General features: G+C 43.6%; 1 protein-coding gene and 1 pseudogene across 1 annotated transcript in view; both read left to right on the forward strand.

Annotated features, from left to right (window-relative positions):
* The first annotated feature begins 1,764 nt into the window (after positions 1-1,764).
* Positions 1,765-17,521, forward strand: part of LOC139584327 (transmembrane protein 263-like) — a 44,688-nt gene continuing 28,931 nt past the window's right edge. The window contains exons 1-2 of the mRNA XM_071416024.1: positions 1,765-1,974; positions 2,705-2,816. Of these exons, the coding sequence (XP_071272125.1) occupies positions 1,969-1,974; positions 2,705-2,816 (118 nt within the window). The 5' untranslated portion in view covers positions 1,765-1,968. The remainder of the gene's footprint in view (positions 1,975-2,704; positions 2,817-17,521) is intronic.
* Positions 13,565-14,887, forward strand: LOC139584326 (glyoxalase domain-containing protein 4 pseudogene; annotated as a pseudogene).

Below are 17,521 nucleotides of genomic sequence, written 5' to 3' on the forward strand. Positions count from 1 at the left end.
AATAGGTTTTGGCATGCCTTCTTCACGACTGTCTTGGTGTACTTGGACCATGTTAGTTTGTTGGTGATGTGGACACCAAGGAACTTGAAGCTCTCAACCTGCTCCACTGGAGCCCCATCGATGAGAATGGGGGTGTGCTCGGTGCGCTTTTCCTGTAGTCCACAATCATCTCCTTTGTCTTGATCACGTTGAACTACAATCCGACAATGTTTTAGCATTTACTGTCGAAAGGTTTTGGAAAAATAAAGCCCTCTACTTTCACATCACACAAACGCAAAATAAACAATTACTGTTTAAACGGTTTTAACACAAATTTTAGCCAACAGTATTTTTCAGTTACAACACTATGCTGGGATCCTTCTTCAAGGGGTTAGGAGACGCTCCGGTAGCTAATTAGATCACGTGGTCACCTCTGGCTTCTGTAAACATGTGCTGTTACATGGAAATATGTCCCTGTGATAACTATAACCCTATAAAGGTGTGTAGTAATTTAACCTTTCATTTTTTTCTTGACGATGTGAAAGTTAAGTTCTAAATGTTTCTAAAACCGTATCGCAAGTGACGTGTATTGACATTTAGAGTAAGCTTTGGGACAGCATTGGTGCATTTGCGCCAGGCGGTGGACAGGTTCATGAATAGATGTTATATGTTAAACATTACCGTCTATAAATTGGCAAGTCTGACCCGTGCTCCTTATTCAAGGAGAGCTGCTTTTGAGATAACATGGGCTGTATTTACAAAGGTACCCAATTCTGATATATTGCCCAATTATTAACAAAATAACTGATCTGATTGGCCAAAATACCAATTAGTGGGAAAAGATCAGAATTAGGATGCCTGTGTAAACGCAGCCATGGGGTTACAGAGGTCTAGGCCTACCTTAGGGTGGCTTCCACTGGGAAGTGGAAAGTCATAAGTCCGACATGAATGTGTTGAGGTGCCGTGGAACAATTAAGCTAGCTAAAATTGCTAATAATAAAGTTAGCTAGTTTGCTTAACATTGAAATATGGTCAAATAAATTAACTACATTTTCCATATTGATAAGGTTATAATTGTCAAACATGTATTTGTTGTCATCTTTTGGTTTAAAAGGTTAAAGGTCAGTGGTGAAACGTAGGGCTTTTAAGACAACTGGGAACTCTGGAAAACAATGTGGTCAAATGATGACGTCAGTGATTTTCAGGTCTGTTGGAAAGGTGTCATCCTATGACGATGCCACGTTGAAAATCACTGCGCTCTTCAGAACAGGCCATTCTACTGCCAATGTTTGTCTATGGAGATTGCATGGATGTGTGCCCGATTTTATACACCTTTCAGCAGTGGGTGTGGCTGAAATAGCCAAGTCCACTCATTTGAAGGGGCGTCCACATACTTTTGGCGATATAGTGTATAGGCCAGTAGGCATTTTGTCTTTTGTGCTTGAGAGTATTGCTATATAAAATTTGGCCAAGTAGGCCTACGTTAACATTTGTTTTTCAAGTATTTAACAACTACCAATTTTCGCAATTTCTTAATTGTGTAAATAACCTTCATCTCTGGATCTAGTCTTCTCTATCACCTTCACTGTAAATGGATACCACCTATTTTGCACCTGATACCGATTCCTCATTTCTTTTTATTTATTTGCCTTTTCTAGTCAGTCTCCTAAAAGTGCCTAAAGCTGAACCAATATGTTGCTACTGCTGCTGCGCCTCGTTGAATCATTTGACTCGATGCTATCCCCTTCCGACTGATAATCACCATTACAGCAGGTCACAGAAGAATTCCGTAAACATCTCAAGCGTCACTTCCGGTTACATTTTGACAGCAAAACACTGCACATTTTAGCTAAACGAAACTCTGATCCTCGTTATATGTTAATTTTAAGACGTTTTGTGTTTTATGCTCCGCATTTATTAGTCAATTTTACTTGTGTGGCGGAATTGACAGTGTTCAGAAAGAGATCAGTCTTCTGCTTCTAGCAAAAGATGAAAGTGAGTATATGGTGGGATTTTATTTTTGTTGAAATCGTACAGTTAGCTACGCTTTTGAAATGCACGTCTTTGGTAGCAATCTCACATTTTCGCATTCAAGAAAAGGAAAAAGTGTTTTTATTGCAATTGCATAACAGACGTTGCAGGTAGTGTACAATGCTGGTGTCATACAGGAAAATGAACACCGTGTACATCACTCGAGTTCCTCCCCCTTAATAGCCAGCCCACTGTGATGCTCTTTTAGGAAAATGAAGTTATTGTTTGTTTGCTACGTATGTAGCGACCTCACTGCTGCAGAACATGTTGCTGATTACTTTGTGTACGTGTGTTACAGACACGTGATACACAGCAGCCACTTTGACATGATACTGTAACAGTATTCTTGCTGTCTCTATTTTCGGGCCAGTTATAAGTGTGTCAATGTAATAGGATTAGTTTTGCCTAGTGCCACATGATCACAGTTTATTCTCAATTCTCTATATCAAACATAACGTTTTCATTTTAAGCTTTTTATTTATTTAATTTTTTAAAACTTTTCTTTATTCTCAATGTATTTATTTGATCCTGGCGCTATTGATCAACATAGGCATACTACATGAGATTATTATTATGTTATCATGAATTATTTAAACTGCGAAATGCAACTATATGAGATATAATAGCCCAAAAGGATATTATTTATTCAGTTAGGCCTATGTGGATGCAGTTCTCACACTGACTTGTCCTGTAGGTTCCTAGTGGTGAAAATGAGGTGGTGGAGGAAGCCAGTAGCAGTTCAACATCAGTAGACAACTCCAACAACGAGGAGATTCCTCCTTATCTACGTGAAGAACCTCCTGAAGGTATGATCATGCTCTCTAATTAATCAGATATATCTGAGTTTCGATTCAAACTAACTACTGAAAAGGGCTTTAACATTGAAACATGTATTTTTTGTGTTTGTGTCTGAAGAGTCCATTGCAATGAACATTAATCAACATGGGATACAATTTATATTCAACGTTCTCTGACGTGGATGTCTTGGTTTCCTTGCACCATGCTCTTATAGAAATATAGCTTACATGAATTAATGTCCACTCTGAAACCACTGTAACAGCAGTTTGTATTTGCTCTGAGAGGGCTTGCATCCATAGTTCAGAAATAGTCAAGTCATTTGCCTCATGATCATATCTGATGATGCAGTACATCTGATGATGCAGTACAGCCTAACGGCCTGCAGAGGGGCATATTGGCCAACAGAAGGTTTTGATCATCATTTAACGTGCAACAACATAGAAACAGTAGGTGATAGTGAAGCCATATCCCAAGACCTAGGCTCTATCTGTGATTTGCCGTGCTTATACAGGCTAAAATGTAAGGTTATTGGTCATTACTTCAGAGTAAATGCTACATTTAATTCAACCAATTATTCTGCACTACAACCTTGTATGCCAATTCGCACAAGACAAGGCTGCGCTAAAATAAAATTATATGAGGCGATTGCTATCTGTCTGGTGGGGATAATGAGATAATTCATTTCTTCAAGACACAGGCTGAACATCCCAAATGGCATCCTATTCCCTATATAGTGCACTACATTTGACCAGAGCCCTATGGGCACCAGTCAAAAGTAGTGCACTATGTAGGGAATAGGGTTTTATTTGGGACAAACAGAACTGTATGTAAATGAGTGAAATCATGATCAACTAACTGCCTCATCATTATTACAGATCTTCTGATACAGGCTATTGTTGGGTTCAAATAGTATTTCAAATCAGAAACTATTCCATATCTTTAGAAACTTTTATCATTGGCTTTAGTCTGCCTGGAGTGCCAGATGGGGTTTGCACTTTTTCAACTATTCTATTAGTTCAATTGCGCCAGGATAGCTCATTCAAGCAGGTGAAATATTTTAAATAATCAAATAGTATTTGAACCAAGGTCTGCTGTTAAGATAAAGACATTCATACAGCTGTCTTTCACGCTAATGCCTTCCACTTTCCACACTCTCCTCCCAAAACATTACATTAATCAGATCTAGGTCTAATTGTGCCTGTCAATATCCAACTTCAGTGGAAAGAAATGTAGGCCTAACTCTCCTCATTTAAGTGCGTACGTCCTAGTCCCATGTGTAAAGAAAGCATCAAGTCAAATTTGATTTGTCACATGCGACGAATACAATGACATGCTTACTTACAAGCCCTTAACCAACAATGCAGTTTTCAGAAAATACCTTAAAAAAAAAGGTAAGAGATAAGAATAACAAATAATTTAAAGAGCAGCAGTAAATAACAATAGCGGGGCTATATACAGGGGTACCGGTACAGAGTCAATGTGCGGGGGCACCGGTGTCGAGGTAATTGAGGTCTGTCAGTACATTTTAGGAAGCATGAAACAGAATACAGATAAAAACTCTCTCTTTTTTAATGTCATTTGTGGTAATTCTCTTTCTGGAAACAAACAAACCCGATGTTTGTCAAGGACTGGAAATAGATGCAATCTGATTCACCAAAGTATCACTGCTGTATATTTGAAACAATATGTTGCTATAATTTACAGAGGCATTGCCAGAATGTGAAGTTATTACAGTATCTCTGGTGATCAGGCTATATTAGGGCATTGTACTGCTCTTGGGCTTTTCATCCTATGTTGAAAGTATTGTATTGCATACCACTTGGTATGATGTATATTTGAAACTGATGTCTGGTACAATAACTAGGTTGCATTTCATCCCTATCCCAATAGTTTCCTCTCTGAATAGCCTATGTGAATGTTAAGTGTTTTACGTCCTGTAAAGGTTTTCCAGCATGGAGTCAGTTGTCGTTATCAGTCTACAAGAGTTTAAATTAATATATGTTTCATCACCATCATGTCAGAGAGGTATGTGTAAGTCTTTCATAGGAGGAGAGGAACTTAACGTGATTTTCTACTTTAGTAGTTCTTCATTTTACCCAGCTGCAGTTGAGAGCTAGTCTAAGACCCAGTAGAAATCTGTGTTCTCTGTAACCCAAACAAACAGGATTAAAACAGAAAATGCCCAACAGGATATGCTGTGCCCATGTTCACAGAATCAGCATCAGTCAGCCAGTGTACTGTGCCCCTAGATCCCATCTGTACTACTGGGGCCATGCCTTCTATGCTTTCTTTTCAATCGTAGAAAGACCTTCATAGTAGGTTTGATTAGTTACATAGCTACTTGAATCAGTCATTCTCATGACAGTCACATATCCTCAGTAGAAACCACTACAACACGACCTTCACATCCGTTCCAAACCACTACAACACGTCCTTCACATCCCTTCCAAACCACTACAACACGACCTTCACATCCCTTCCAAACCACTACAATACGTCCTTCACGTCCCTTCCAAACTACTACAACACGCCCTTCACATCCCTTCCAAACCACTACAACACGTCCTTCACATCCCTTCCAAACTACTACAACACGCCCTTCACGTCCTTTCCAAACCACTACAACACGTCCTTCACGTCCCTTCCAAACTACTACAACACGCCCTTCACGTCCCTTCCAAACCACTACAACACGTCCTTCACATCCCTTCCAAACCACTACAACACGACCTTCACGTCCCTTCCAAACCACTACAACACGACCTTCACATCCCTTCCAAACCACTACAACACGTCCTTCACATCCCTTCCAAACCACTACAACACGTCCTTCACATCCCTTCCAAACCACTACAACACGTCCTTCACATCCCTTCCAAACCACTACAACACGTCCTTCACATCCCTTCCAAACCACTACAACACGCCCTTCACATCCCTTCCAAACCACTACAACACGCCCTTCACATCCCTTCCAAACCACTACAACACGTCCTTCACATCCCTTCCAAACCACTACAACACGTCCTTCACGTCCCTTCCAAACCACTACAACACGTCCTTCACATCCCTTCCAAACCACTACAACACGTCCTTCACATCCCTTCCAAACCACTACAACACGTCCTTCACATCCCTTCCAAACCACTACAACACGTCCTTCACATCCCTTCCAAACCACTACTACAACACGTCCTTCACATCCCTTCCAAACCACTACTACAACACGTCCTTCACATCCCTTCCAAACCACTACAACACGTCCTTCACGTCCCTTCCAAACCACTACAACACGTCCTTCACGTCCCTTCCAAACCACTACAACACGTCCTTCACATCCCTTCCAAACTACTACAACACGTCCTTCACATCCCTTCCAAACCACTACAACACGTCCTTCACATCCCTTCCAAACCACTACTACAACACGTCCTTCACATCCCTTCCAAACCACTACTACAACACGTCCTTCACATCCCTTCCAAACCACTACAACACGTCCTTCACATCCCTTCCAAACCACTACAACACGTCCTTCACATCCCTTCCAAACCACTACAACACGTCCTTCACATCCCTTCCAAACCACTACAACACGTCCTTCACATCCCTTCCAAACCACTACAACACGTCCTTCACATCCCTTCCAAACCACTACAACACGTCCTCACATCCCTTCCAAACCACTACAACACGTCCTTCACATCCCTTCCAAACCACTACTACAACACGTCCTTCACATCCCTTCCAAACCACTACAACACGTCCTTCACATCCCTTCCAAACCACTACAACACGTCCTTCACATCCCTTCCAAACCACTACAACACGTCCTTCACATCCCTTCCAAACCACTACAACACGCCCTTCACATCCCTTCCAAACCACTACAACACGTCCTTCACATCCCTTCCAAACCACTACTACAACACGTCCTTCACATCCCTTCCAAACCACTACAACACGACCTTCACATCCCTTCCAAACCACTACAACACGACCTTCACATCCCTTCCAAACCACTACAACACGTCCTTCACATCCCTTCCAAACCACTACAACACGTCCTTCACATCCCTTCCAAACCACTACAACACGTCCTTCACATCCCTTCCAAACCACTACAACACGTCCTTCACATCCCTTCCAAACCACTACAACACGCCCTTCACATCCCTTCCAAACCACTACAACACGTCCTTCACATCCCTTCCAAACCACTACAACACGTCCTTCACGTCCCTTCCAAACCACTACAACACGTCCTTCACGTCCCTTCCAAACCACTACAACACGTCCTTCACGTCCCTTCCAAACCACTACAACACGTCCTTCACATCCCTTCCAAACCACTACTACAACACGTCCTTCACATCCCTTCCAAACCACTACTACAACACGTCCTTCACATCCCTTCCAAACCACTACTACAACACGTCCTTCACATCCCTTCCAAACCACTACAACACGTCCTTCACGTCCCTTCCAAACCACTACAACACGTCCTTCACATCCCTTCCAAACCACTACAACACGTCCTTCACATCCCTTCCAAACCACTACAACACGTCCTTCACATCCCTTCCAAACCACTACAACACGTCCTTCACATCCCTTCCAAACCACTACTACAACACGTCCTTCACATCCCTTCCAAACCACTACTACAACACGTCCTTCACATCCCTTCCAAACCACTACAACACGTCCTTCACATCCCTTCCAAACCACTACAACACGTCCTTCACATCCCTTCCAAACCACTACAACACGTCCTTCACATCCCTTCCAAACCACTACAACACGTCCTTCACATCCCTTCCAAACCACTACAACACGTCCTCACATCCCTTCCAAACCACTACAACACGTCCTTCACATCCCTTCCAAACCACTACTACAACACGTCCTTCACATCCCTTCCAAACCACTACAACACGTCCTTCACATCCCTTCCAAACTACTACAACACGTCCTTCACATCCCTTCCAAACCACTACAACACGTCCTTCACATCCCTTCCAAACCACTACAACACGCCCTTCACATCCCTTCCAAACCACTACAACACGCCCTTCACATCCCTTCCAAACCACTACAACACGTCCTTCACATCCCTTCCAAACCACTACAACACGTCCTTCACATCCCTTCCAAACCACTACAACACGTCCTTCACATCCCTTCCAAACCACTACAACACGTCCTTCACATCCCTTCCAAACCACTACAACACGTCCTTCACGTCCCTTCCAAACCACTACAACATCAGAACAGCCTAAAAGACAGGGCTTGTTTGTTCTTTGTCATAACTTCTTACCAAAGTTTCTCCAGCGGGTATCGGCTAGATTTCCATCTGTTGCGAGTTATAAATAGAACCAAATGAAGTTTGATTGACTTTTCCTCCCTGTTTGTCCTGTCGTGTTTTGTGGCGCGGTGTAGGCTGCTCCATCATACTGACAGGTCCAGTACACATCAGGGGAAGATGGTGATGTGCAGAGTAACTGTGATGGATGGACTATCACACAGCTGAACTCTCAGCCAGACACTGTGTGCGTGCGTGCGTGCGTGTGTGCGTGCGTGCGTGCGTGCGTGCATACTACTCCCCCCAAGTCCTATCCCAACAGCCTGTCCACCTGTGTCTCTGCCTAGCTTTTCATTAGAAGGAGAACACCGCCCAGCTCCAGTCTTCTGTGTGACCCGATCCCAGACTCATGTAAGATCTTCATTTGAGCTAGTTTGCTACAGCAGGAAAATAATCCTGCAGAAACAGGAAAAGGGAATTATTATGTAGATGATGATTATTAAGGGACATTTCTGTAGGGTTTGATACATCATGTCTGACATTTCAAAGTGGAAATTATAAACTTCAGAAGCCTTTTTAAAACTAAAATATTCTACATTGCAGTAAAGTTATCCTGCTACAGGGTGATCAAATTGTGTGGCTCTGTGAGGTTACACTGTATTAATCAGGGCAGCAGGGTGCTTTAAACGAGATCATGCTTTCCATGATTGTCATCAGTATTTTTAAACGATAAAGCCATTCGAGTTTTATCCTAATAATATAATCAAACAGAAGCCTATCACTGTGGCTTGTAATTGAGAGGCTATGGGTTATGTTGTTGTTCATACTTTACAGCCCTCAGGCTGCTGTAAATGTATCCATCTCCAACACCGTGAAGTGTGTGTGTGTGTGTGTGTGTGTGTGTGTGTGTGTGTGTGTGTGTGTGTGTGTGTGTGTGTGTGTGTGTGTGTGTGTGTGTGTGTGTGTGTGTGTGTGTGTGTGTGTGTGTGTGTGTGTGTGTGTGTGTCCGTCCATCTCCAGCACAGCCCTCCTGTGAGGAGTCGGGGGGAAGATGACCCTTCTGTGTTTAATGAGCAGGAAACACACACACACACCCTATTACCTACACTGTATGTAGTGCCTGTGTAGGGCCTAGGTAGTGCACTACATACAGTGTAGGGAATAGGGTGCCATTTCAAATTCAGCCCGTGTCTGCCTGCTTCCAGGAAGACCTCGCTTCAAATTTGTGTCACCTCGATGCGTTGTCGGCTCAGTGGAAATGGTCATTTGTCCACAAAATGCACCGTGATTCTGAGGTACCAAACTGTTGGTTGAGGACAAAGCTTCACAGTCTATCACAGTCCATCTGTCACGATTAACATCACTGGTCTGAATGGGAGAAAGCTCCACAGTCTATCACAGTCCATCAGTCACGATCAACATCACTGGTCTGAATGGGAGAAAGCTCCACAGTCTATCACAGTCCATCAGTCACGATCAACATCACTGGTCTGAATGGGAGAAAGCTCCACAGTCTATCACAGTCCATCAGTCACGATCAACATCACTGGTCTGAATGGGAGAAAGCTCCACAGTCTATCACAGTCCATCAGTCACGATCAACATCACTGGTCTGAATGGGAGAAAGCTCCACAGTCTATCACAGTCCATCAGTCACGATCAACATCACTGGTCTGAATGGGAGAAAGCTCCACAGTCTATCACAGTCCATCAGTCACGATCAACATCACTGGTCTGAACGGGAGAAAGCTCCACAGTCTATCACAGTCCATCAGTCACGATCAACATCACTGGTCTGAATGGGAGAAAGCTCCACAGTCTATCACAGTCCATCAGTCACAATCAACATCACTGGTCTGAATGGGAGAAAGCTCCACAGTCTATCACAGTCCATCAGTCACGATCAACATCACTGGTCTGACTGGGAGTTTATTTACGGGCTGCTCTGAGATCTGTCAGTAAAGCTACTCTTTTTTTTGCTGATCTCCATAACCATAGGAAAGTGAGGAGAGAGGACCCAATGCACGCAACACACACACGGTCAGTGGTCAACATTCTGTTTGGTCATCTGTCTTATAACAATATCACTCACCCATTTAAGTGTGGATCACACCATTGGCATACAAGCGTATATGGTAGGCCTACTAAAGATTTGAGAATATAGATAGTATTATCCCAGGGATGGAAAGCAACTACTCCATGGTTTGTCATGAAACAGAAATACAGGAACATATTTGATCACTGTTCATTGTGTTTATATCCCATTTGACTGCATAGATGTATTTTTATTAAAGACATCCCCTGAATGGTTGTTCACATCTCTGTGTTACTGTAAACGAAATTCTCCTCTGGGAGGCTTGCTAGAGGATAAATGCAGACAGGAGCAAGCGAGGAGGCATTTGAACAAAATGATGAAAACAACATTTGCTGTCTCAGAGAGAGACAGGGAGAGAGAGACAGAGCGAGAGAGAGACAGAACGAGAGAGAGAGAGGCAAAGCGAGAGACAGAGAGAGAGACATAGACAGATAGAGAGACATAGAGAGAGAATGTCTACTTGTCAAATATGAGCAATTTAGATGAAGAAAAGTGAACTGTTTGTGTTGTGGATGTTCATATCCAATTATTTTCCACAGCGTGTTATTTTGTCTTATCAGCACGTTTCTGTCAGAAGGCATACATTGATAATGTGGTAGGGCTGACAGGTTGAGAGAACAGCTCTCCTTCCTCACTGCTGCTGTGTTCAAAGGACTGACAGTCTCTCTATAGCAGACTTTCTGCAAGAACAATGAAAATCAGCAAGGCGCCAAGTCTGCCATCTGTGCTGGCAAATTATGACACTTCATTACTTTATTGGCCCATGTCTGTCCCATCTCTCTCCCACCTCTCTCCCATCTCTCTCTCTTGTCTCTTTCTCTCAACCTTATCTCTCTCTGAAACCCACAGTAGTTAGCCTACCTTTTGTAGCATAAGGAATCAGGGGTTAATCTAGCCAAATCTAGATGTAATATTTCCCTTCTGTTGCTGGTCTAACACAATGTTTATGACGATACGAGCATCTGCGAGTATTTCCTGTGTTGGGTGGAGAAATGACCGAAACTGGCCTAACTCATCTGTCTGGTCCTAAGCTGGCTCAGCTACTCAGGAATTAAAGTCACATTCCTCGTCTGCCCCGGGTGCATGGATATTGAATAAATGAATTGATGGTTGCAGAGGAAAATGGAACTCAGAGCTTTGGCCCTCTTTGGTTTTCTGGGGACACAAGGGGACGCTAGTCTTCAGAGATACTACAAGCATTACCACCAACCAACGTGTACCAAGTAACTGTTCTGTAGTTGACAATGCCTTCACTTCTGAATCCTGCTGTATCTCCTGCCATCTGGCCAGATCACAAGGACAACCATTGTAGGAGAGATAGCCTTGGCTGAGATGAGAGCGGAGCACTGCTTTCACTTTGGTCCTCTTTGGTATCCAGGGACACAAGGGTTTGGTCAGAGAGACACACTACAAACATAGTCATCAACCAACCTGTCAAAAGCTGATTTACTGCTTCACAGTTCACCTTTCCTTTTCAATACTTCCTGTGTCTTCTGTTCTGCCATATGGCCGTAGCACAAGGACAGAGTAGATAGAGGATAGAGAACCTTGGCTCACATTAAAGCACAGCTTTCGCTGTAAGCTCCCAGGGCTCCAAGACAACCCAACACCACATGCCTTTGTGTGTTGAAGTATTGAAAATAATCTTTACCTGTAACCTCTGACCTCTCACCTTCCCATTGAAACCTCCAGGTGTACCTTCCTGCATTATGCAGTGTGGTGCACGTAGTGATTACTTATTGATCATAATAATTATTGATCAGTTAAATCACGATACCGCCCAAGTGTGTCCAAAAACATAAAAACCTGTCGCCGAAACGACATAACCTGTTTCAGAGCCGGGTGTTTGAAACGACATAACCTGTTTCAGAGCCGGGTGTTTGAAACGACATAACCGGCTCTGAAACAGGTTATGTAGCTTCAAACACCCCGCGTTGAAATAGGTTATGTCGTTTTGGCGACAGGTGTTTATGTTTTTGGACTCTGGAGCACACTTGGGCGTTATCGTTTAAAGTCAAGTATGACAACAGACTGTATATGGCTTATGCTAGTACAGGCAGTCAACGGTGTTTTGAGTGTGGAGATGTTGGCCATAAATGACATGCTTGCCTGAAAAGGGAGAAGGCGGAGGGAGGGGCGCAGGTGGTCCTTGTAACGCCTGGGCCCACTGATGTAGGGAGAGGTGGGCCGACAGTGGTAGAGCAGCCACAAGCACCTGTTGCTGAGGAACAAGTTGTACGTGTTGAGGGTACTGAGTTGCAGCTTGTACCAGAGGGGACATAGCGTCTGATGTGCAGCAGAAAAATATTCTTGGAGGAACTCAGGATGGATTTGGGGAGCCACTTCCCAAGGCTGGTGAGGAGATGTGCAGCACGAGTGATGGGGTACAGGAGGGGCTTTCCTCCCAGGTAGTGGAGGAGATGCCCGGTATGAGTGATGGGGTGCAAGTGGGGAGTGTTGAGAGGGATGTGGCTGAGGGGAGTCAGGGGTCTGTGGCCTCTGTTGAGGAGGATCAGAAGGATATGGACATCTCTGTTGATATGATAGCATCTGGTGACGACTCAATTTACAATCTAGAGGAGGTAAATGGGTTCCTGGATCAGACTTTTGGGAAATCTGTCAAATTGGCAGATTTTTTTTTATGTTGATAAGTTTGTGATGTCAGCTATGGTGTTACAGAAGATGGTGGGTTTTTTTTTTTTTTTTTTTTACCGTTATTTTACCACACCGGGGTTAACACCCCTACTCTTACGATAAGTGCCATGGGATCTTTAATGACCTCAGAGAGTCAGGACACCCGTTTAACGTCCCATCCGAAAGACGGCACCCTACACAGAGCAGTGTCCCCAATCACTGCCCTGGGGCATTGGGATCTTTGTTTAGACCAGAGGAAAGAGTGCCTCCTACTGGCCCTCCAACACCACTTCCAGCAGCACCTGGTCTCCCATCCAGGGACTGACCAGGACCAACCCTGCTTAGCTTCAGAAGCAAGCCAGCAGTGGTATGCAGGGTGGTATGCTGCTGTCTCTTTCTCTCAACCTTATCTCTCTCTGAAACCCACAGTAGTTAGACCAGTTGAGTGTGAAGAAGCGTTTCCGCTTGAGGAAATTTGTTACTGCTGTCACTGCAACCAAAGGTAGTGGGAAACGTGGTAAGGTTAAGAGAAAATTAAAACAATGATGATGTTCATGCCTTATAGGGTGTGTTTTTTCTCTTTGTCTGGTTTCTCTGTGGTTTCTTCTGCTTTTCCTTTCTCTTCTCTATATGGCAATCAATTTCAAGGATCCTCAATCAACTTAGACAAACTGAGTGTGATATATAATCATATAGTACATAACAAACTCACTTGGGTTATCATGGCTTTGAAGTGAGCCTTGCAGTTAGTTTTCAAAGTGGGTGACAGAAGCAAAACAGCCACCTTTTACCGAGATGTGCTCGGCATGAAGATTTCAAAGAGTTTGAAGAGGGATGTAAAGCAACTTGTAAGGGCCCTTATCATGGAAAATGGAGCAAGGCAATGGTTGACTTTGGGCCAGAGGATGGTCGCTTTGTGGCTGAACTGATCTACAATTATGTAGGCAATTATGTAGGCTGTCAGCAATGCTAAGCAGCTTGGTTGGCCCTTAGTTATCCCCTCACTGAGGTTGAAAAGGCCTTTTTCTGGCTGAGGCCCCATGAGGTTATCACTTCTACCTAGTGGACAAAGAACAGCCTCCCAATGAACCCATACAGAAGGTGAGTCCGGCAGGGTCTGACTTGCAGGAATCAATACACTGCTGCTCCTCCCTTCTGGGGATGAAGGTGAAAGAGAACAATGAGGAGAAGAAGGCTGTGCTGATGGGATTCACAGACACTCAGTGTAAACTACAGCTTCACAACATTGTTGGGACAGTAGATCATGGGAAAGCCTTTGGACGTATAGCATTCTCTTGTCCACGTGAGCAGTTGGCAGATCTTGAAGCACTGATGACAAAAGAAAACCGTAAAATCCTTACTATCTTGGTTAGCCTGGACACCCCATGAGATCTGCGTTGTTGTTTGAGCCTTTATTGGGCTGTTGGTTCCCAGACCCAATAAAGGTTCTTTAAAACTCAAACTCTCTTTCTCTCTCTCTGTCTCTTTTTCTCTCTCTCTGTCTCTCTTTCTCTCTCTCTGTCTCTCTTTCTCTCTCTGTCTCTCTTTCTCTCTCTCTGTCTCTCTTTCTCTCTCTCTGTCTCTCTTTCTCTCTCTCTGTCTCTCTTTCTCTCTCTCTGTCTCGTCCCCGCTTTTACACACGCACTCTGCTACCGTCCAAATGTGGCCATACATCCCATAAACAGACCCTGTCTGCCTGCCGTGGAAATGGCTCAGGTGATGGATGGATGTCTCTGTTAGATCCTTCAGAGCACAAACACTGACACGAAATGCTGTGTGTGTGTGTGTGTGTGTGTGTGTGTGTGTGTGTGTGTGTGTGTGTGTGTGTGTGTGTGTGTGTGTCTGTGTCTGTGTCTGTGTCTGTGTCTGTGTGTGTGTGTGTGTGTGTGTGTGTGAGATGTAGGAGCTGAACAACTTTGATTTTCTTCCATAAATCCCAGCAGATGAGGGATTGGGTCCTGTCAGGGCCAGCAGAAATTCAGCCTTATTTCTCATCCAGCCTCCCAGTCAGAGTGGGCTGAGGGGAGAGTCTCAGAGAAGGGAGAGCTGGACCTAAAGCGGGCAGTCTGGGATTTGGGAAGCTGTTTAATGGTCATTTCAATGATTGATGTATATCCAGCCTCCCAGTCAGAGTGGGCTGAGGGGAGAGTCTCAGAGAAGGGAGAGCTGGACCTAAAGCGGGCAGTCTGGGATTTGGGAAGCTGTTTAATGGTCATTTCAATGATTGATGTATACCCATTGATTCCTGAAGAATATAATGAGTTTAGCACCACTGTCTGTCTTTATTATGACCCAAAATATATGGTTTTATTACTCTGTTGTTTACAAACGACAAGAAGTTTAGTCGCAGTCTGTACCTTTTAAAGCAGGCAGTATGGATGTGGGAATTAAATCACATGGAAACACACCATACAACAAGGGATATTACAAAAAGAAACAGGACGAATCACACATTTGATGTATCAATAAGATACTGTGCTTAAAGGCTGCTGTTGACAAGATATATTGCATGTTCAACCTTTTTCTCATCATGAATCTGGAGGCTTCCCTGCATAGTTGTCACTAGCTGGCACAGCCACAAAGTCCTAAAATCTGATTTTAAACATAACCCTAATCTTAACCCTAACCTTAATGCTTAACCCAAATCTTAACCCTAACCTTAACCACACTGCTGACCCTAATTCCTAACCCTAACCTTAACCACACTGCTGACTCTAATTCCTAACCCTAACCTTAAATTAAGACCAAAAAGCATATATTCAATGAAAAGGGTGGCTATTTCAAGAATCTCAAATATAAAATATATTTTGATTTGTTTACTAAATGATTCCATATGTGTTTTGATGTCTTCACTGATGTATTCATGATTATTAGAAAATAGTAAAATATAAAGAAAAACCCTGGAATGAGAAGGTGTTTTAAAACATTTGACCGGTAGTGTGTGTGTGTGTGTGTGTGTGTGTATGTATGTATATGTGTATATATATATATTTGGTTTGTTTTTTTGTTTTTTTTGCAGCTGGCCCATCTAGTGGAATTTTTTTTGCCCCAAGGACAAGATTCATGACTATAGGCTAGATTGTAGTTTCAGACCACTCAAAAGAGTAGTTGACAGGAAGCATGGAAATGGCTTATTGTAGTTTCACACCACTCACTTGTATTTTCAGCCATGCAATAGGACAATTATTCAGACTTTTTTTCCACTACACTACATGTTAATGTTGGAAATGTATGTCAATTGTAAAGATTTTGTCTGTAATGTCTTTCTTGTCATGTGTCGGACAGAGTAGTGGACAGGAGGCATAGGAATTGCTTATAGGACAATACTAGTTTTGTTTACCAGACCATGCTATTTCATATCAAGGAAATCATGTATTCTTTTCTTGAAAAGCTTCTGTGCTGTACAAACTGGCCTGCTATATGTTGTATTGTATAGTGGTTCTATGGGTCTATTATTAGCATACATTTCCTCAGGTCTTTTACCAGCCCAATAGTGAGAATAGTGTTTTGTTGAGCAGTGTAGCTAGCTAGGCTTATATGTAGAAGTATTTTCACCAGCAAACTGAATCCTTGCTGCCTACTCAGCCTCTACTAAAGGTTGAGTGCTTGGGACGGGACATGTTTAATGTCTATTATCTGACTTGGAATCTGGTGATTGTTCGTCAAGCTGTTTTTAGAAGCATTCTAGTTATGTTTCTTTACAGGAGCCTACAACCATTCATCATCAGGGACATGGTTTCTATTGTCCTACTGTAGAACAAGCCTTGTACTACGCAGTATTATATTCTCTCAGTGTAGGCTAGTTTTCGTTCCCACCACGTTTGGTTTCAGCATGACTACACCTTCTATACGAGCACAATGGTTTATTCCTGTCTTCTCTCCTCTTTTTGCAACTTTTTTTATTCATATTTTTCCCCCATTATGATTGTTTTTGTTTGAGTATGCAGTTGTGCTAATGATATATCCCAGTCAGAGATGATATACCAAAGAGTCAGAGAGTCAGAGTAAGAGAGGATGATATACCCCAGAGTCAGAGCTGACGATGTACCCCAGAGTCAGAGCTGACGATGTACCCCAGAGTCAGAGCTGACGATGTACCCCAGAGTCAGAGCTGACGATGTACCCCAGAGTCAGAGCTGACGATGTACCCCAGAGTCAGAGCTGACGATGTACCCCAGAGTCAGAGCTGACGATGTACCCCAGAGTCAGAGCTGACGGTGTACCCCAGAGTCAGAGCTGACGGTGTACCCCAGAGTCAGAGCTGACGATGTACCCCAGAGTCAGAGCTGACGGTGTACCCCAGAGTCAGAGCTGACGGTGTACCCCAGAGTCAGAGCTGACGGTGTACCCCAGACTCAGAGAGGACGGTGTACCCCAGAGTCAGCGCGGACGGTGAACCCCAGAGTCAGCGCGGACGGTGAACCCCAGAGTCAGAGCTGACGGTGAACCCCAGAGTCAGCGCTGACGCTGTACCCCAGAGTCAGAGCGTATGATATACCCCAGAGTCAGAGCGTATGATATACCCCAGAGTCAGAGCGTATGATATACCCCAGAGTCAGAGCGTATGATATACCCCAGAGTCAGAGCGTATGATATACCCCAGAGTCAGAGCGTATGATATACCCCAGAGTCAGAGCGTATGATATACCCCCGAGTCAGAGCGTATGATATACCCCCGA

The sequence above is a fragment of the Salvelinus alpinus genome, chromosome 9 (genome assembly GCF_045679555.1).
Source record: "Salvelinus alpinus chromosome 9, SLU_Salpinus.1, whole genome shotgun sequence".
Classification (NCBI taxonomy): domain Eukaryota; kingdom Metazoa; phylum Chordata; class Actinopteri; order Salmoniformes; family Salmonidae; genus Salvelinus; species Salvelinus alpinus.